Raw genomic sequence first — 22,536 nt, 5'->3', positions numbered from 1 at the left:
GATGATAATGATGATGTAACTATTCACATAACAGCATGTGGAGATGAATGAGAGGGATTGGATAATATCCTTAGGAGCCCAATTGACAAAACACCTGAACAGGAATACTTGTCTTAGTCTGCACTTCAGTCAAGCTATTTTAAATGCTTGTGAATTACATTATTAATTCCTTAATCATTTAAGATGCAGAAATGTCAGGTTGTTGTCACAGTTTCTGTGATAGGCTTACACTGTGGCTGACCTAATGTGCCATCCTGCTGATTCATGAACAATGTGATGTAACCTTTGGAACAAAAACATATGCTTCTCCAATGATGAATACTTCCATTTAGAACTGGCAGGAAGCCTCTACATGCTTGTACAAAATTGTGTTCCTTGTTTGTTTATACCAACACTGATGGCCCATCAGAGCCCTTCCAAAAATTTGCCTTGCATGGAAAATCTGAGGCAAGAACAGAAGCGATTGGAGAGGTAGTTTTGTCCAGGCCACTGGATATTAAAGGTGTGATTCTAAATCTCAGAAGTCAATGCCAGTTATTAATAACATCTTTAAGTGGGACTATGCATACAGTCAATGTCATGACCAGTATCCTTTACCTCTTTCATATGAAAAATATCTCTCTTACTCTTGCAGTGAATGCTTGGCCAGTCTAATTACTGCTCAGGACGGCACTCCTACTTTTCTAATACTAAAGCTGCTTCCTCCATTACAGCATAATTTTATTCCGTATAAGTGGGGGGAAGTTCTATTTAGGAGGAAAGATAGGGAGAATGCAACAAGGTATTTTTAGTTGCCATGAGCTGGTATGGCAATTTGGGACCCAGGGGTATGGGAGAGGGGATAACAAACATTAGCTGGGGTAGGCCTCTTGGCCAAGAAGCATTATGAAGTATTGAATGAAGGACAGATGTGCTGGAATGGAAAGAGGCAGCTCAGTCAGATGGACAAATGTTTTTGGCACAGGCGGGAGATAAGTTGCAAAATTACAAACATTAAATTAGAAAATGGGATCACTCCATATTACAATCCTAGTCTGAATTACCAGTATGCCATCAGCATCTTACCTTCCTTCATACAGGAAATTCAGACTGAGAGCCCTATTATGTTTTTATATTTGATAAGTTTTTACTTCTGTGCTTCACCTACTATTGTCCACACTGCTGTCTGCCCCCCACCCCTAACTTGGGCTGAAAAAGTTGTCCCCACTTCTGCTTTGTGCCCTTTCTCCCACCCCCACCCCGTCTCAACTGCTATAAGTATTCCGTACAATCTGGAAATTAAAGGTGGTTCCAAGCTGCTGAATATGTGTTGTTTTCCTTTTCATTTACAAAGTTGCATTCTCCCATGTATGTAGAAACTGCACAGTTCTCTATAGATGGACCTGTTACATTTCCAAATTGAGAGGCACTCAGCCACCTGCATTTACTATTAGAAAAAATGTTGTTAAAATAAAAAAAATGTAGATACTTACTTTGGAACAGTTTGACAGCGTTCTGCTAAAGGATCTCTGCATGTTTTGAAACAAGGGCTTGCACAAACATCATAGTGCCACTCACATGTTGAGTGAGCTAGAAATTTAAACTTGGTATCTAGAAATAGAATTTAAAAGTTTTAATGTAATGTGTATACACACACATATTCTAGTTTTACTTGGAACTCTATGCATTGAATGATCACTCCTTATTGAACTGATTTTATGTATTCCACAATGAGTGATGCCTAATGTAGACAGTGCTTTGATCCACAGGTATTGGATCATACAGGTTATACAACAGACAAATGTTGGGAAATCTAATGTTTTCAGCAAGAAGAAATCTTAATTTTTAATGACTACAGAAAACATGGATGGACTTTTCAGTATCTCGTAAGGTAGAGGCAGTTTCCCTAAATGTCCTCACATTGCATTTAACTGAAGAGGCTTACATCTCTGGGTGATCCAGTGCTGAGTTCCTTTATGTTTGTCTCAGTTGGAAGGAATGTTTTCATATTACAAACACAGCAACTTAGGTTGCTGATACTATTTATTTATAGTATACAGCAATCCAGGCTGAGTTTCAAGTGCCCGCAAAAGTGCTTTCTTTCTTCGCAAGCAGTAGAGCATTTTAATTCCTAGGAAGTTTTATCTCCAAATGGTTGCATGCTTTGGGGTGGCAGAGTGTGGGCTGTACACAATGCAACAGTAAATGGACCAAGTATGGTATTGATACCTCTAAAAAATTTAAAGTAATTCCCAGTGCAATGTTGTGAAAGGGCATTGCACGCACACATGCACACACACAGAGTGAGAGATAAATTTCTTTCCAAGTCATATTTAGAACAGTTTCTCACATTACAATTTTTATTCATGGGAGCTTTCCGACAAGTAAGAAATATCATGTAGCACAGCTCCTAGACTGTACCATTTCAGGGTGCCAGTGTACCGTTTTTCGAGTGTACCTTTGTGTAAAAACATATACACAAGGAAATGTCAAAAATAAAGGAATCCAGCTAGTAATGTGTGAAGTTGCCTATACTCCATTTGTACTAAGCATGACTCATTCATTCATACACGATAATTTAGGATGGGATCATTTAGGCCCATTATACTTGAAGTCCACCATTCCCTTTTCCAAACTTCCTCTTGAGACGAGGGGAGGAGGATGGAATTAGGTAGGCTTTGTGGCAGTGGAGGCTTCCATTTTAAGGTACATGTTGAGACTGGGAAGCATTGGAATCCAATGTGAAATACAAATTGCAGGAATGAATTTGGGGAATTTTGAAAGGGAGTATCTGGCATTTGTTGGAAAATGACAACGAAAATTTTATAAAGTCAGCTGAAATCAGACAAATCTTTCTCTGTCATAATCTTATTGATGACAGTGATTTGATTTCTTATATGTACATAATTTCAACTGATACAGTTCTGAGTTCCATTCCTGGATTCTCCTGTGAAAAAAGATCTTAGGGAGCAGGGCTCGGAAACATTTGTAAGATATTGGAGAGCTGCTATAAGTCAGGTTTTACAAAACCAACCTAGCTGAAGTGCTATACAGTGGTACCTCGCAAGACGAAATTAATTCATTCTGCGAGTTTTTTCGTCTTGCGAATTTTTCGTCTTGCAAAGCACGGATGCACCCTGGTATTAACGGTTTTAAGAAAAAGGAAACAAACTCGCAATATGTTTTTGTCTTGCAAAGCAAGCCCATAGGGAAATTCGTCTTGCGAAGCAACTCAAAAAACGAAAAACTCTTTCGTCTTGCGAGTTTTTCGTCTTATGAGGCATTCGTCTTGCGAGGTACCACTGTAGTTGATTTCTGCTGAGAAATGCTATTTGTATCACCATGCAACCCTAATTAGCAATTTCCATTCCATTCTTCTTAATTCTGTTTTGGGTGCATTCACTTAATTCATAGCTGGACATTACACTGCTGTACTGTTTCTGGATGCCTCTGCAGTTAACTCACAACAAAAGAATGATGTGCTATTATGAACATTCAAGTCATGGCTTTGCACCAGACCAGACACATTTCTCTGTAAAAAAAAACTAGCCATGAAATTGAAAAGAAACCTAATGCCATCTGTTAACGTTCAGTCATTTGTTTTCTACATAGTGAATAGCACAATCCTTACTTGATTAGGGAGCAATGCTCTGTACGATGATCATGGCACTTGATATGACAAACAACTCTGAAACTGCAGCTTTATCACTGCATAAATTTGCTTATTCTGGATAGAAATAACTATAGCAAAAAAAAAGTATATATACTATTGTTTGAGGTAAAAAATATGTTGTTGGCTAGATAATAAATTTAAAACAATTCACTTCAATACAATGAAGGTGAGTTGTACAAGGGAACATAGTTCTGTGCGTAGAAGGCTTCCATACAAGGGTCCTCAATATAAAAGAGAAATCAATAGATATTAAAATACACAGTACCTAGAATCTAATGCTTTCTGCTGTGTGCCCTTTATTGCAAAATAAATGGGTCATGTTGTCAATGGTTACAGTCCAGCCACATGCTTTGCAGAACACAACAACCAAATTTAAATGATGGAACTTTCACGTAGTTTGTAGACTCAGTTCAACGCTTTTTTTTAAAAAAAAAAAAAACAGTTTATGGCTAGACTTAAATCTATCTCATTTTGGCTCAAGATCCACAAAGCCAGGAAATTAGAAGCTAAGGTGGATGCAGTGACAGTGACTCTTTACTGTATGCTTAATTATAAGAGCTTTCCTCTGTGAATATCCTGTGTGTTCTTTTTTTAGTCAATTATGCACAAAACAAATGGATAGGATAATTTCAGTCATTCACAGATTTAAGGAGATGAAATAGTAATCCAAATAATTACAGTAAACATCTCCAGAGAACTACAACATTATTCTGTTATCAGCATCTGTTATATTGAAGGTGCTCTATCACTATGATATGCATGTTGGTATCTATGGTACACTTATTGCTATCAAGTTGAGAATCTTCACATGACCTTTATTAAACAATGGTTTTCTCTAGGGGTTCTTGGTCTTTAAAAATATTTTAGATATGCTTCAGAGAACATCAAGCCTATTCATGAAGACACTTTTGACCAAGGGGATTTAAAGGAGCAATTATACTATTCCCAATATTTATACTCAGGAATAGCAGTTCCCAGTTAGAAAAGTTCTGCTCTAATATGCAAAGCATTTATGACAGTCAGCAGGAAACCCAATCTGCCTTTGCCTCTGCACTCTAGAACTGGTGTAACTTTTCCATTAACTTAAACAAATGCTGCTATATTTTTAGACCATGTAATTATCCTGCATCAGCAAGTCGGGCCTTGTGAAAGAACACTGGAGAAAGATTCAAGCCCCATGTTTCTTTGCTTATAAAACTCTGAAACCCAAATCCTCGGATGTGGTGATTAATGAAATGCCTCATGATCATTTGATATGATCCCACTTGCTGAGGTAAATTGTTTTAGTTTTCCACTGGCATAGATAGGATTCTTTGGCATGACTGGAAGGCGAGGACTTCACACTTTAAAAAAGATATACAATTCTCAGCTAATGCAGCACTAGGGAAGTCTACTGCAAATCTTAACCTCTTCTTTCCCTCTTAAAGAAAAAAGGCCACAACATTTTTGTTTTGTTCAAACTAAGGTGCATGTTTGTAGCACTTTATATCCTGGTAACAGCAATAGCTTCATGTATCCTGCTCCTCCACTCTTCAGCACCATCATGATTAAAGGAATTTGTCAAGAGGCAACAAGCATTTGGCAGTGACAAATTCTGTCATTTTTTTGTGAAGTTGGAGTGTGCCAGCCAACAGCTGCATTAGGATCTCATCTTAGCATGCCCTCAAATGTAAGCAGATTCACAATGCCACTATTAACACTTTAATTCAATGGCTTGATAACAGGAAACTCTGCATGGCATGCAGTTGGCCCTTTCTGTCATGAAAATCAATGTGCTGGTAACTGTACAACTAGCCTAAGCAAAGCCTGCCCCTCCCTCTCTCTCTCTCTCTCTCTCTCTCTCTCTCTCTCTCTCTCTCTCTCTCTGCAACATTTCATGTTCTACCCTTTGCTTATAGGGAGAAGAATATTTTAATTATATTAGTATGAAAAGATACCCTATACAATTAGCTCAATAAATGCTTAACAGTTCAGCATTGGACTCTAGATTATTTGTAATAGCTGTAGATGTACTTGAAAGTATCTTCTGTCCTACTGTGAGGGATACCTTTCAACATGTGCAGTGTGAGGATGTGGACAAAATCCTTACAAGTTTAGGTCTAATTCTATGCATGCTTCAGTCTTGCCTTTCTGGGTTAAAAGCTTCCAGATGTTACTAGCTAAGTGGGAATAAGGTCCTTGCAGTTCTAAAATTATCAGTTGTAAGACCACTCCCTATTCTAAAAGTCCTTCTTGGATCCCTCTTGCTTGGACAATTACTAACTAATCTACCTTTTCGGGGCAATGTAACTAAATGGATGCTGGCAACCCAACTCCAAGTGGTCTTGGATGTTATAGATTCTTTGAACCACTTTCAGGCAGATTTGCTACCCAGATTTGGGACTGATAATGCCTTGGTAAGAGTCCTAGTCTAGCAATGTGACATCTTTCAGTGGCCCTTAATACTATCAACCACATTAATCTTCCAGATTGCCTATCACAGTTGGGACAAGGCAGCATTGTCATTTCCTGGTTCTGTTGCCACACTGAAGGTAAGTTTTAGAAAGAGATGCAGATGGGAAAGTTCGTCAACTCTTTGGTCACTGGCTTGTAGGGTGCCACAAGATTCCATATTGTTCTCAGTACTATGTGACATCTACAGGAAGTCTCTGGAAGAGGCTATCCAAATGTTTTGGAGTAGGCAGCAGGGATCATCAATATATTGATGGCACCCAATTCCACCTCCAGATTGGCAGCAAGGAGGAGGCTGCCTGAGCCAGAACTGGGCAGAACACCTCCACTTAATCCAGTGCACAAACACGGATATGGCATTGAGGGAGTGGGGGTAAGATTATTTTGCCAGTTAATCTACATAGGGGGAGCTCCTGGTGGTGGTGACAAAGTCTACCAAATATTGATCTTTAGGGATGATGCTTTAGGAATGGGTTAAGTGACTGAACTAGTAATGCCAGAGGGACCACAATGAGATTCCAAAATGGACCAGTGGAGACTCCCTAACAAAGAAACTCTTAATGATTCCTAAGTATCAAGTCTCCCAATGACCATAGAATCCCCCAATGAGTAATTCCTCAGAATGTTCACGAATTCAAAGCCCATGAATAACACCAGCATTAAATGCCACAAGCAATGCAGTGATAAGGACTGCAAGGTGCATTCTCTAAGGACTGATCAGAGTGTACATTAGCCTACAAAGTCAACCATCACCTACACATTTCTGTGGACAGGCTCAGTGTTTGAATGGGTAGCTTTCATATCTAAATTAAAATTATTTTGATTCTCGAAGACATCATGTTGCCATAACACCAATCTATTCCAATTAAAAGTATATATTTTGGACATTTGCCATTACAAGGGTTTCATGGTGCACAGGTAACAATTGGAAATTAAATTGCCAAAAGAATTCTTCCAAAAGAAGCACACTCAGGAAAAATAGTGGGTTTTAGGTTGAGACAGATGACAACGACCACATACTCAAGAGGTAATTAAGAGAACTAACCCAAATAGAGAATATATAGTCAGTAAACAAAAAGCAGCTTATCTGACCTGATTATGTAGTTCAGACCAACAAATAAGAGTTTCAGTGAGAGTAATGGGTTAACACTAAAGAATTTCAGTGCATGTGCCTACAAAACAGCTGGTTGTGAACTTCTGGTCTGCGTGTACATGATCTCATTTTACATTTCAAGCTAGAGAAGAAAAGAGGAAGGGAATGGCACTTGATTTGTAATAAAATTGAACATTATATTCCTAGCTGAATGAAGTTATATTCTGAACCTGGTAAAACTAAAGGAACAAGTTTAAACTACAGAAATATCACACTCACAAGCAATTCAGCACCAGGATGCTGTGTTTTAAATTGATCGGTCATTTATGAGAACTCCTATCATGATAAAAGATGATATCATACAAGGGATGCCAAAATCAAATTTGAAAATGTAGCCACCACAATTCATATTCAAGTACTTACCAACAAGTTTGAAAAGGGTAGCAAGTCTGAATGCCTCAGAGTGGCGATATTTAACAATATTCACAGAAGCAGCCGAAATGTGGATGAAGGCTCCTGGCACTGCAAATGACTCAAAGGAGCTATATCCTGAAAGCCATGTGTTTTTGTGGATGGCAAACGTCGATCTGTTTTGAAAATGTTCACTTCTTTCCCACTTGGCGAGAACCAAGGTATTGTTGGAAGCTAAATGAAGAAAATAATTTGGTCTGTCAGCTGATTCAAATGAGGCCAGGTTTGGATCTGGAAAACAAACAGCAATAACAAAAAATAATTACCTGAGCTGAGCAGAGTTTTTTTGAGTTTTGCCTCCAGCACACTACACTCTGTTGTGACTGTTTCTACACTTTTTAAAAACACAGGCAGGTTCTGCTAGGCTCAGCTTAGCCCAAAGCGACTATACTATCTCAAACTATCTTTAGGCATTGAAGAGAGAGCAAGCCTAGCAGAAGGGACTGTGGGGGTGCCTGTTTAGTATGATGTTCAAAATCACAGAGTTCTTCCCACTGCTATAAATAAAGTTTATAATTATTTATTATTACAATCACTGTGTTGAGGCATTTCTTATGAAGCAGGCAGCCTTTTCACCACGTCAAGTTTCCTTGCACCTCAGAATACTAAATTGTGCAGGGAGTCTTTACACACAGAACAGATACCTGCTTCGGGAGTTATTTGCCCATGTGATAACAGCAAAAGTGGTGGAAATCATGTGACTTGTGGGACAAGGCTAAATAGTGGGGTGGGGATGTGTCAGATCTGTCTGTACTGTGAATAACGAAACAGATTGGCTTGATTTAGGGCAGTCTTTCATGCTGTTAAGCTGGATAGCACCATTCACCATTAATAAGGAAGGGTATAGGTGGATCATGATAGCTCTTACACTTACTTTTCTGAACTTTTGCAGGTTTCTTACCTGGGGACACCTTCCTCGTGTCACCAATTTCTAAACTGATTACATATGCCCCCCCCCAAAAAAAGCTAGGGGAGGAATGTGATTTCTACTTTCCCAGTCCAAAATAACAGAGTCTGCCTTTGTGGGAGAACTGGTGCAACTATCTTTCTGAAAAACTGGTGGGCTTCATCCTCTCAGGAGGGGGTTGCTATATCTTCAGTTTGCATCAAAAAATATAGTAAAAAAATAAAAAGACATTAAATAAATAAAGGTTTTCTGCATGAAAACCCCAGGATGACTCAGCCTGAAATCTGGAGTGGCTTATTTGCCTTCAAATTCATCCTTTTATGTGAAAAGGAAAAAGCTATAGCCATTTTTAGATCTCCCATAATAGTCAAAAGAGAAAAAAAATAACACCTCTGGTTTAAGAGATCAGATTTGGACCAGAATAATGAGTCAAATCAGAATGACAAAGATCAGATCCAAAACAGATCAGGCTGCTTCTAAATGCTATGGATACAAGGCGGATCTTGTGGCTGCTGCACACTCCTGCTAAGTACATGACTGAATAGGGCTATTGTTGTAAACAGAGGAGTTTCTGAAACTATAGACTGAGGAATTTCGAAACACTACATTTTTCAGAGAACATTCTAATTCCATAAGACAAATGGTGTTTAACAAGTTATATTTTTCATTAAACTCGCTCTCCCCAATGCCCAGGAAATACCTCCCACCAAACCCTTATTCACAAAATAAGCCATATTTAGCCATATTTTTACTCTGGAATTTTCAACGGGTCTTCAAAATACAGAGACGCTGAGAGCAGATTTAATTGTAGGGTAAAGTAACGCTCACTAAAAGGGTGACAGAACTGAGACTCAGATGAGCATCTGTTGTTCCAAATATTATTTTGCTGTACATTGTGTTATTTTGCTTAAAATAACCATAAAACTACTGTAAAATCAACTGTCCGCCCTCAGGGCTGGATAATGTTTCTTTAAAAATCCTGCAGAGAGAACAAATAATCTCTGTTAAACAGATGTTGTGTGATGCACAGTTCATTACTCGGGAATACTGTCTAATTTTCCAAGATGACAACATTTATTGTGTGAATCATAATTGCACCAAAGGCACTGACATTTTCTTCCATACACACAGTAGCGAGAAAACTAGCAATACCAGTGTAAACTACCAATAGCTAATTCATTAGCTATTGAAGTTTCAATAAGCCTTGGTGAGTCACCTCAGACAATGCACATGGAAGGGAGTGAGAGTGTACCTGCCCTTCTCTGACCACCTAGCATAATTGCCCCACATGAAGATATTGTGGGACAGCCACATAAAGCCATAACATATGTTAACATCCATATGCTAATTTCATGAAGATGATTTCCCGATAAAATCCAGCAATACAGATGTCCACTGAAGGAAAGGGGATGTTTTGCAATCCACTTCACAACTTTGGACAGTGGGTCACTTCAGTTTGGCACTTTGAACTTTCACCTCAGCAGGAACTCAAATAAGTGTTTGGCTTCAGAAGATTCAATACTTTGTCAGATTGATAATAATGGGCAAATAAACAAATGGCTTTCATTTTCTTATGTTTTATCCAAATTGGATGGCATTTACACAATTTTTAACAATATGCTTCCTTAATCTTTCCTTTATTACACTACTATCTTCTATTAGTTATTTCAATAACAGTTTTAGACTTTGATTTTTTTTTTTAAGTTCCATTTACTCCACAGACCACATTGGCTTGTTTGCTTTCTCATTTCTAAATAAGGAAGCAAAAATTAATTTTTTTTAAAAAAAATTAAATTAAAAAAATGGTTGAAGAAAATATCTTTGTAAAGTACAAATAACCACACATTCAATTCTAAAGTGGAGTAGATATCTGGCTAAACAACCATCAAGAAACTCCAAAATCATCTCTCATATCATTCACACATCACTCACTTTTTTTCTGTTATCTGATTGCTTACTCACGCATGTTTTAAAAACTCAAATAATGAAAGGTGGTGTTGGAAGTAATCCTAAAAACCTCTTTACACTTGTGGTTTCCCACTTAACCACAGTCCCACCACCTGCCAACCAACCATAATGTGAACTCAGCTGACCTAACCATTTGTACTTACAGCTGGCTGCCTGTTTCCAGACCTCCTCCCATGCTTTTGCCTTTCTACCTCTGTTCCTGCCACAGGGAAGATAAGGACTGCTGGGTCTACAAATTTGTTGATCTGAAAAGCTGAAGTGTCGGACTATTAATAAATCAGCAATCACCTTGTAAAGATCCACTCATTAGATAGAGATTTTGGCAGACAGCCTTCTTGTTGAGAACCTACTGATAGATGTAGAGTGAGGTTTAACGCTCCTTCTACAAAACTTCCTACATTCTGATGCAGCCAGAATCCATGCTGCCTACTAAGGAAGGTCTGCCTTGCTGGGGGGGGGGGGGACACTGAAAAAGGATATGAAAATAATACCATTTCCCCATTGTTTGTGTCTGGTACAGTGGTACCTTGGGTTAAGCACTTAATTCGTTCCGGAGGTCCGTTCTTAACCTGAAACTGTTCTTAACCTGAAGCACCACTTTAGTTAATGGGGCCTCCTGCAGCCACTGCGCCACCGGAGCACGAGTTCTGTTCTCATCCTGAAGCAAAGTTCTTAACCTGAAGCACTATTTCTGGGTTAGCGGAGTCTGTTACCTGAAGCGTATGTAAACTGAAGAGTATGTAACCTGAGGTACCACTGTACTTGAAAGAAAGATGCATCTGAAATAAGCATTCCCTTTGCTAATTTTCTAGATATTTTGCAGCGACAGTGAGTTTACCATGTGCTTTTGGCTTATACAGTCCCGATGTCAGCATAAAGTGTACTGCATCTCCAGGAGCAATAGCATCTCCTCTTGCTGGAAAAACAGAACCATCCAGCAGCTTGGCTCCAATTGCAATTTCTCTGTCCAAGAAGCTGACCAGCTTGTAGGGGCCCTTTCCCAGAACTGTCAAGAGAAGGCAAGGTTACATTTCCTGTTGAATGCCGCAAATGCTTGTATCGCGCATGTTTATTGGTCAGCTTGTACAGTGGCAAAGAAAACAGCACCATCAAATGACATCAGAACTACGAGTCACGTAAAAGCTGTTAGAGATGTGCAATGTTTGCAAGCTCAGCTTCAAAAATGGTTTTAACCTTTTCTCTCTCTGTCAGGAGGAAAGTATCCGCGTTAGATTCCTTCCCTATGTTAAAGCCCAGTGCTCATATAGGTGGGGGGGGGGGGACCCTGAAAACAATCATTTCCATCCCAAACACAAACAACATTAAAGTGGGCTGCTAGCGTGTAAATGCATTGGGTACCAAAAAATGGAACCAATTTGAGAGCAAGAGTCGGACCTTGCAGGCAGGGAGGGTCACCAAAGGTTTTAAGAAAAGCTTGGGCTTGTGGAAAGATTGTTATCTATCTCCCAAAGCTAGTAGGGGCCAAGGGTTTGGCTTGTGCATATCTTAGAGCTACCTTTGAATTTTGGAAGTAACATTCTGTTGTTTCTCCTGAGCCTGAGACCTAAAGGAGAAGGATCTGGATCTTTATGATGAAGAGTTGAAAGGATGGGGCATGGATAATTTGCTTCAGACAGCATGAATCATCTGGGGCTAATTTGTCCCACCCATCCCGCTAACTGAAAAAAATTCACAGCACCCCAGATACATATCACAATAGCTAACTTAAGTCCAGCATGCAGACCTTTATCAAATTAAAATGCAGAGAGTGATATCCAATATTAAGTCATATTCTTAGTGGACCCATTGAAATCAATGGACCTAAGTAACTTTAGTCCATTATTTCACAGCACCTATATTTTATGCAGACAGGATTTGCACAGGTGCCCCAAAGATGTTTCATGAAAAAACAGGGAACAAATCTGATGTACTATTGCAGACCCAGGCTAGCACCATGATCAGGCCCAGTGCTGTCAACATAATGGCAGTGATACTGGTTTGGGATCCATCAGAGACCAGATCAACTCAGCCCCACCCCAGATTCAGCCCAGATTCGGGGAGAGGGGGTGTTCCACAGACTCCTGATGGTCTGAGCAGCAATCAATGGCCTTCCCACCTGCCTGCATGTTCAGTGAGGAGAAGGGGGGCCAACAGTGACTGTTTTAGCAGGGAAAGCTGAGCAGAGGGACACCTCCACTCATTCCAAGCTACTGCAGGCTGCTGTTAAGGGCATTTGGATTGCTAAGTAAGTACTATAAATCAAAATGTATAGTGAATTCTGTAAAAAGCATGCAGCTTATCAATAAACATGTGCTGCCAGACTATCACAAGGCAGGATGTAATTGAAAATCACTAAAATGTGCAAAATAATGAATTGGATCTGAATGTCCCTTTCTCTAATGGAAAGTGTCTTCCTCCAATGCGAAACCTGAAGGAAGGACTTTTTCCATTGACAGAAGGAAGTCTTTGGATCCAACCTAGTATATTCAAGCAATATTGAATCAAAATTCATGGCAACTAAGCATTTCCTATCCCCTTCAGAGGGAAGTGGAGCTGGTACTTAGCACCCATCCTGTCTGGTACACAACAAAAGAAGACCTTAGACCCTCACTGTAGTTTTACTGCACACATTCATATGTTTAGAACAATCTCAATATTATCTGAGGAAAACTCAAGTCTTAAAGGAATGGAAAACTAAAACAATTTCAACCTGACTTTTTTAGATTCCCCCCCCCCATTACCTCTGGCTGTAAAAATTGTTTTGGACTCTATAAAAATATATCTAAAATACATAAATATGCCAAACATGGACAGTTTCGTTCTGCACAAGCGAGTCATACGCTTTTAGCTATATAAGAAAATGTACAAGCTGAAAGTGTCAAGGATTCCTTGTTGATTTCTTACACCAATAATGAATCTGAATATAGTAATAACAGCTAGGGAGAGACTAACAATTATCAAAACTCGCAAATTAGCTCCCTCTTGAGGCCCTTCAGGGGGGAAAACACAGAACATATCTGGCAATTGCACATTACATCTGAACATTTTCTGCTGTGAGGTGGGAAATGCAACTATTTTATTTTATTTTGTTTATTTTCTTACATTTTTATTCCAAGGTGTAGTAGTAGTAACAAACAGTGGTACAAATAGTAGTAACTAGTAATTCTAAGATATGGAATCATGATGCAGCAGTATTAGACGGTACAGTATTAAACATGATACTTGATAAAACTTGATAGTAAATATTAGATAAATAGCAGGAGAGGCAGGAGGCAAAATTCTGGATTTGGCCATTCTTGACTGTTTTATGACCACTCCAGTAATGATGCACCTGTACCAAATCTTGAAGTCATATTCAAGTGGCAAGTGCAGGTCTCTATCTCACAGAAAGCTTTCAAGTGCTGAGGCACACACAGGAGGAACAAGGATGGTAATCTACTACATTTTTTTATTACCTTCATACTCTCCTTTGCCTTGAAATACTGTTCAGAATGTGAGATATTAGATGGAGAGTGCAGGGGTGCAACTCGCTCTCAAATGTATGGAATAATTATGTGGATCAGATATAAATTTGATCCACATTTGATCCTGGTATACATTTCAAGGTTAATCAGAACCATACCTGTATGTTTAAACAGGAATGAATGCTGCTTTGATAAAACTGGATATGAAGTTGTTATTTTATTAAAAGTGGACAGAAAAATACAGAACTGTTTTATCATCAGCTCCCCATGATTTGCTTACCTTTATTGATATATTCACAATCATAAGCTAAAAGGAAAGGAAAGGAAACAGTGAGCAATATAAATCTGGAACACAACTAGCAGTATGTTCTGTATACATATGGGCATATTTGCACAATCACATTCCATTTTTATTCAGACTGGGAAGAGAAATTAAGACTGGCAAATTAATTAAAAGCTCACATACTACTGACTAATAAATCTGATACAGAATGAAGTATAAGCTCCAATGAGCAGATGCTTATCCTCGTGTGACCTCTAGTGGATAAGAATAAGCTTGGTCATACATCTTTGTACATCTTTCCTGCAGAGAGATGAGAAATTGATGTGACTACAACAGCTTTTGCATCTTCTAGAGAAAATGCATAATGCCCAGCTTTGAACTTAACTTTAAAAGACCAGAAAGAAATCTGAATCATTTACACTTCTTGTACTTCTGCTTAAATGGAAAAAGGTAGAACTTTTTGCCTTCCGCTCACTACCAGTTGAGAGAATTCTTTAAGCACCAATACTCCTTCAACACAACAATGTCCCACTAAGCCTGGATCTCACTGCAGGGAGGATGGCTCACTTAACTAGGATGACCAGCAGAGATTAAGTGATTTGTAAATTCTAGAGAAAGACAGCACAAGAGATAAACTTCTAGACTGCCATGACTCAATAGGAAGCTATAAAAACAGATCCATCCCTGGCACTGGAATTGATTGAAAACCTGGCCTCGGAGTAAAAAGGCTACAGAACAGGGAATCGGTTCAATTTTCTTCTGCAAAAGGAATAGGGAATCCATATAATGCCTACATTTTCTCACTAGCAAATCAGTAATGCTCGCATTGCAGTAATTAAAGCTGGGTACAGACACAAATTCTTCCATTCTATTTCAGCATGCAAAGAGTATTTAAGCATACTTACGACACAATCTCGGAGATCTCCAGTCTACTGTAACTCCTTGTTGACAACATTGATGTGCATAGGCTGAAACACTTGTGCAGAAACACTCACAATCCCCTCCCTGGTTACAACCACATGTGTCTGTCAAACAGTTTGAATAAAACCAGGTGACATCAACCTGAAGAAGATAATTATTACTGTAACATATCATTACCTACACAAACATTGGCAACCCAATGTGTTTTCAGCACAGAGCCACAGAAATCTAAAAAGCAAGTTCCAAAGGATTCTGGCATGCAGCATTTACTGTTGATTTGTATTAAACAAGTTCATCACTAAGTCCTTTCATATATGCCCTGTTGTTTTGCAACATTTGACACTCCCAGCCTTCACAGGTAAGCAAGGCACTGGGCTTTCATAAGAACAGGGACCTAGAGTCCTTCTCCCTACTTCCCAAAGCCTAGTTAGCACTTTTCCAGCTTTGGGAAAGAAATAGGAGGACTCCAGGACACTGCCAGAGCCTCATGCATCCTTCCCAAAGTTTCTATATTGTAAACAAGAAAATAAATATGAACTAATATGTAGAAGAGACGACTCTACACATGGACATCACCAGATGGGCAGCATCGAAATCAGATTGATTATATTCTCTGCAGCCAAAGATGGAGAAGCTCTATACAGTCAGCAAAAACAAGACCTGGAGCTGACTGTGGCTCAGATCATCAGCCTCTTATAACAAAATTCAAGCTTAAACTGAAGAAAGTAGGAAAAACCACTGGGCCGGTAAGATACAATCTAAGTCAAATCCCTTATGAATACACAGTGGAAGTGAGGAACAGGTTTAAGGATTTAGATTTGGTGGACAGAGTGCCTGAAGAACTATGGATGGAGGCTCGTAACATTATACAGGAGGCAGCAACGAAAACCATCCCAATGAAAAGGAAATGCAAGAAAGCAAAGTGGCTGTCCAATGAGGCCTTACAAATAGCGGGGGAGAGAAGGCAAGCAAAATGCGAGGGAGATGGTGAAAGATACAGGAAATTGAATGCAGATTTCCAAAGAATAGCAAGGAGAGACAAGAAGACCTTCTTAAACGAGCAATGCAAAGAAATAGAGGAAAGCAATAGAATGGGAAGAACCAGAGATCTGTTCAAGAAAATTGGAGATATGAAAGGAACATTTCGTACAAAGATTTCCATAATAAAGGACAAAAGTGGAAAGGACCTAAAAGAAGCAGAAGACATCAAGAAGAGGTGGCAAGAATACACAGAGGAATTATACCAGAAAGAAATGGATGTCCCGTATACCCCAGGTAGTGTGGTTGCTGACCTTGAGCCAGACATCCTGGAGAGTGAAGTCAAATGGGCCTTAGAAAGCACTGCAAATAACAAGGCCAGTGGAAGTGACGGTATTCCAGCTGAACTATTTAAAATTTTAAAAGATGATGCTGTTAAGGTGCTACACTCAATATGCCAGCAAGTTTGGAAAACTCAGCAGTGGCCAGAAGATTGGAGAAGATCAGTCTACATCCCAATCCCAAAGAAGGGCAGTGCCAAAGAATGCTCCAACTACCGCACAATTGCACTCATTTCACACGCTGGCAAGGTTATGCTTAAAATTCTACAAGGAAGGCTCAAGCAGTATGTGGACCGAGAACTCCAAGAAGTGCAAGCTGGATTTAGAAGAGGCAGAGGAACCAGAGACCAAATTGCAAACATGCGCTGGATTATGGAGAAAGCTAGAGAGTTCCAGAAAGACATCTACTTCTGCTTCATTGACTATGCAAAAGCCTTTGACTGTGTCGACCACGGCAAACTATGGCAAGTTCTTAAAGAAATGGGAGTGCCAGATCACCTCATCTGTCTCCTGAGAAATCTCTATGTGGGACAAGAAGCTACAGTTAGAACTGGATATGGAACAACTGATTGGTTCAAAATTGGGAAAGGAGTACGACAAGGCTGTATTTTGTCTCCCTGCTTATTTAACTTATATGCAGAATTCATCATGCGAAAGGCTGGGCTGGATGAATCCCTAGCCGGAATTAAGATTGCCGGAAGAAATATCAACAACCTCAGATATGCAGATGACACAACCTTGATGGCAGAAAGTGAGGAGGAATTAAAGAACCTTTTAATGAGGGTGAAAGAGGAGAGCGCAAAATATGGTCTGAAGCTCAACATCAAAAAAATGAAGATCATGGCCACTGGTCCCATCACCTCCTGGCAAATAGAAGGGGAAGAAATGGAGGTAGTGAGAGATTTTACTTTCTTGGGCTCAATGATCACTGCAGATGGTGACAGCAGCCACGAAATTAAAAGACGCCTGCTTCTTGGGAGAAGGGCAATGACAGGCCTAGACAGCATCTTGAGAAGTAGAGACATCACCTTGCCAACAAAGGTTCGTATAGTTAAAGCTATGGTTTTCCCAGTAGTGATGTATGGAAGTGAGAGCTGGACCATAAAGAAGGCTGATCGCCGAAGAATTGATGCTTTTGAATTATGGTGCTGGAGGAGACTCTTGAGAGTCCCATGGACTGCAAGAAGATCAAACCTCTCCATACTGAAGGAAATCAACCCTGAGTGCTCACTGGAAGGACAGATTGTGAAGCTGAGGCTCCAGTACTTTGGCCACCTCATGAGAAGAGAAGACTCCCTGGAGAAGACCCTGATGTTGGGAAAGATGGAGGGCACAAGGAGAAGGGAGCGACAGAGGACGAGATGGTTGGATAGTGTTTTCGAGGCTACCAACATGAGTTTGACCAAACTGCGGGAGGCAGTAGAGGACAGAGGTGCCTGGCGTTCTCTGGTCCATGGGGTCACGAAGAGTCGGACACGACTAAACGACTAAACAACAACAACAATATGTAGAATTTATTGGCCTCCTAGCATTTATATACAACGTTTATGATAGTTAAAACTGGCACAGATTTAACAATTAAATAACCTTTTCTTCCCTGTGCCACAACTTGGTAATACCTTGTTCCTGGCACTATCAATTCGTCAGTCAATGATGCTGCACCATTGTACTGTGCTATATATTGGTGCTATATGCTGCTATATCTGATCGCTGCAAACATTTCACATTCCACAGTTAAAATTACTCTATGTTGGGAACATCTTCCTTGCAGTTCTAAAAATAGCAGTAACTGGTAGTAACTGCTCAGGATCATGGAATGGGAAGAGAGGAAAATAATTGCTTCACCTAATTGTTTCAGGTGAAGACTGCACACTCTGTCAGCACAATATGATCATTGCCAGCAAGCTTGGAACCTCACCATGATAATGTAGAAACACTTTTTATGTGAATTGATGTCTTTATATTGGTAGGTGAGCATGCAGTGCCACAATTTGTGTTCAGACACTGGTTGTATGAACTGTCACCTCCACAGGTCAACACAAATTCCGGGTGAGGACTGCAAACTCATTAGTGTTCCTGAAACATCAGTCTTACAGGTAGCCATATAGAACCCAGTTAGCGTAGTTACTGTGGTTGTTCTTCCTGTCCATCCTAAATGCAACAGACTTTATGATCAAACTGTAAATGCAGGATCAGAGTTCAACATTTTTCTAATATGGAATTCAGGAGCTATACATTAAAAAAACTTAAGAATTATTATTATGCATTAGCAACTACTTACCACTGGATGGCAAGACTCAAATATTTCACTTAAGAGTATTCCACATTCTTTCTTGGCAAATGGTTCTCTGAGTGGGTTTAAAATGCATGGATGCCGAATGTCAGAGCTGTCAACACACTGAATCCAAAAGCAAAATAATCAACCAGGAGAACATTTTCTTACAAGCAGTATGGTTTTCTAACTTTTAAAATAACCAAGAAGTGTAACATACACTAGGTTCTCTCTCCCTCTCTCTCTCTCTCTCTGTGTGTGTGTGTAGCACAGCTGTTCTGAACAGCACACTGACAGTCCCCCATGCATAAACACCTATAACTACAGAAGAATTCACCATGTCTAACTGTCTATAATATGTATAGAGGATTTTCTTACCAGTACCTAAAGTAAAATGACTATGAGTGGGCTGCCCGTTCTGATTTAAACAGTCACCAGGACTTGGGATATGGACTCATGCAAACACACACTCACTCACTCACTCTTTAAGAGGCATTGATATACTTCTCCTTTAAAAGCCTACTTTTTTGGTCATGTTGTTCCCCTTATTCCTCCCTGGCCCCATGTACTGAGAGTGGCATATTACTGCTATATGTTTGCCAAAGGGAGTGTGCTGATGGTTGGAAAATCCAACTTAGGTATCATAAAGCTTCTGAAAGTGCCCTCTATTGTCATTTTTTAAAAAGAGCTACATTGGGGTTTGAATAAAAACAAAGTTACACAATAGTACAAACAATGTAATACTTTTAAAATTATAGTTTTTTAACCATTGTTTAGCACTACTATTCAGAACATGAAAGCCAGTAACATACAGTGCAGTTGGTGCTTGATTTTAAATGATAAAGAACTATGTAGTGAAATAGAATGAGTGACCACTCCAATTATTTACCTCTACAGCTGCCCAGCTACTTCCAAATTCTTGTGCATTTGTTAACTCAAAATTTTCTGGAGTTCTCATTTCATTTATTGTTTTTGAATCAAAATTTCCACATAATCCTGTCAGCACACCCTAAAAAGAAGGCAAAGTTATTATGACCAGCTGGTGGCATTTTGTTTTCTAATCAAAAGTCCTGTAGAAAAATCTCTGTTCCCAAAGGCATATAATCAGGTGCCCAGTAGTGCCCTTCAAATATTCTTAGACTACAACTCTCAATATTTATGACTATTGGTTGTATATTGGACAATATATGACTGTATTTCACCCTAGATATGGCAATGCTCATTATTTACTACAATCTTTAATTTATACAATAAATCTAAGCTTCTTCATATGTTAAATATACGACTCATTCTAGCCAAAGCCAAACCCTTGGAAATCCCATTGACTTCAACTGGACTGTTAAGTATAATGCTAAATCTCTCCAAGAAAAATGAATGGGGTTTCAAAGTGCTTAACTGTAACTACATCATACTCATAATTAGATGAGGCAATGTGCTCTTACCTGCCATTGAGGTCCTATCTCTACATGAACAGTTGTTCTTTGATCCCACATTACTGTGATTTGTTCATTGGGAAAGTGAACAAGTGTGAAAAAACCAGCTTTCCATATATGCACTTGCTGCAGTTTGTCTAGGTAACTCAATGGACTCTGTTAGGAAAAGCCAGCCCACACATATTTACTTATTCATTTAAAGCATTTTTATACCATTTCATTAATATGTTTCACAGCAATAAGTGTACTGAGTACTAGGTTTAACAAACATAGAATGAAAGCATAGTGTTGTTCATGCATGCCGTAAAGCTATCACCGTAAAGGCCATCATCCAAGAAGTCACAAAGTGATCACAGATAGCTGTGGCATCATCAAAAGGGCCTCATCTGCTCATCTCAGTGCATGGGCAGATCTATATGGGAGAAGGCACTTTCTCAAAGTAGGATGCCCCAGCAGCTTGTTACAGGTTATTTATTAGGGGTTTATGTGCTCATGGTGGGTTGCTTCAGCGAACTGCCACACAGCTGCATTCTGTACCAGCTGCAGCTTTAAGGGCAACCCCACATAGAGTGTGTTGCATCAATCCAGTCTCATGGTTATTAATACATGGATCACTGTAAAAGGTAAGATAAAGGACTCCTGGGTGATTAAGTCCAGTCAAAGCGACTATGGGGTGCTGCGTTCATCTCACAGTAAAAGCTTGTGTAAACTACATTTAGAAGAACAAGCACTTCAGTGTCTTCTGCACATCTCTCTAGGTTAATACTATTTAATATATGGGTCTGGTTTTTCAAAAGACGTGACGTTTCTTGGCTTGAAACCATTGTTTAAATTATGCATGCTTAGAGGTTGCTATGTACCTATGTTTAATGTGCAGGGTCCACTTTGCATTTTCTCTGCATGCTGCTTATCACCTTGCTTGACACACACATCAGCACATCCATCATGCGATGTCAGGTGCAAGTATGTGCAGTACAAAACACAAAGGCACTGAAGGGGAAAATATGTATATGTGTACGGGGGCTGGCTCAAGCACAAGGCAAATTGAGGCAGTAATCTGGTGTGGGAGAAGAGGTTGGCAAACATTTGTAGGCTTGCAGGGTTGGTGAGCAGAGCAAGCAGGGGCAGCTATACAGTTATACCTATGTGTCTTTCCTTCTGCAGTGCTAGAGCTTACCGGATCTCCAGTGTCATCGTCAAATATTATGAATGATTTTCCAATGTTAATGAAAATATACTTTCTGCAAATGATCCCAGTGTTAAAGCAATTCACGTTTTCTATGATGATCGATATACTAGTAATTGAGGAACTCTGCAGAAGGGGGAGAAAGCAGCTGTTTGCAACTTGTTGACATTTGATGAAAACCTGTCTAATGTGTCCAATTCTCCAGCCACTCTGATCCCACCCCTTAATGATATCTCTCTCTGGCTCTGAAGATAGAACTCACACAGAGATGGCTGGCGAGGTAGTGCAGCAGGTAAAAAAATGCTACTAGTCTTACCTTTTAATGCAAGCTTTATTCAACTTAAAATTTAGAATAAGTAGTATGTTGGTTTTTTAGAAAAAAGCAAAACTTTTTAAAAAACAACAACAAAAAACCCTCAAAGTCTTACCTTAACCAGGTAAACCTTACAATTCCCAATGTAATCAAAGGAAAGTCCATCGAAAGTTCTGTAATGGCGGTCTCCATACGTAGTACACATTGATGGGCAAGGATGGAAAGTGCATTCAAATGACCCATGATAGCAGATGCTGGTGATGGTGGAAAGAAAATCAAGAGATATAATTTCAAAAGTAATTTTAATATGCACAAATAAGTCTGTTAATCTTCTGTGAAAGCAAAATGCATTGACACTCCTCCTGATCCAGAAATCCAGTTCGGACACAAAGTTGTTGCACATGCAACCAATCCATACATTTCAGTGAATGGATAAGATGCACATGCATAAAGCAATGTGTGTGAATTCTGCTTCTGGGCCCAGATTGCTGGACCTAACTGAATGCTGCAGTGCCAGACAACAAAAACCTCATAACATCCCACTTTGGGAAGAATAAAAATGTTTGCTGATTCCATGTGAAATTATATAATCATCTGAATTATAATATATTGTAACACTAAACTGAACACATGTAAAGTAATAACTCAAAATGAAAAGTAGGAAATAAGTGAAACTACCTGAAAATATTACAAAAAATCATAGAACTGTATCCAATTACATAACGGATCACATAACAGATCCATGGAAATAATGGTCATGGCTAACTTGGCTCCATTAATGTCACTGGATCTGCTCTGAGCAT

At 39.3% G+C, this 22,536-nt stretch overlaps 1 protein-coding gene across 1 annotated transcript in view; it reads right to left on the bottom strand.

Annotated features, from left to right (window-relative positions):
- OTOG (otogelin) overlaps positions 1-22,536 on the bottom strand; it is a 94,309-nt gene that overhangs the window by 34,218 nt on the left and 37,555 nt on the right. The window contains exons 25-34 of the mRNA XM_081903506.1: positions 21,849-21,987; positions 21,412-21,546; positions 20,244-20,390; positions 19,691-19,810; positions 18,811-18,927; positions 15,195-15,351; positions 14,287-14,313; positions 11,381-11,548; positions 7,620-7,898; positions 1,473-1,590 (exon numbers count right to left, since the gene is read on the bottom strand). Coding sequence (XP_081759632.1) covers positions 1,473-1,590; positions 7,620-7,898; positions 11,381-11,548; positions 14,287-14,313; positions 15,195-15,351; positions 18,811-18,927; positions 19,691-19,810; positions 20,244-20,390; positions 21,412-21,546; positions 21,849-21,987 — 1,407 coding nt within the window. The remainder of the gene's footprint in view (positions 1-1,472; positions 1,591-7,619; positions 7,899-11,380; positions 11,549-14,286; positions 14,314-15,194; positions 15,352-18,810; positions 18,928-19,690; positions 19,811-20,243; positions 20,391-21,411; positions 21,547-21,848; positions 21,988-22,536) is intronic.

The sequence above is a fragment of the Podarcis melisellensis genome (genome assembly GCF_964234715.1).
Source record: "Podarcis melisellensis genome assembly, chromosome: 1".
Taxonomy (NCBI): Eukaryota; Metazoa; Chordata; class Lepidosauria; order Squamata; family Lacertidae; genus Podarcis; species Podarcis melisellensis.
This window is presented reverse-complemented; position numbering and strand designations above follow the sequence as displayed.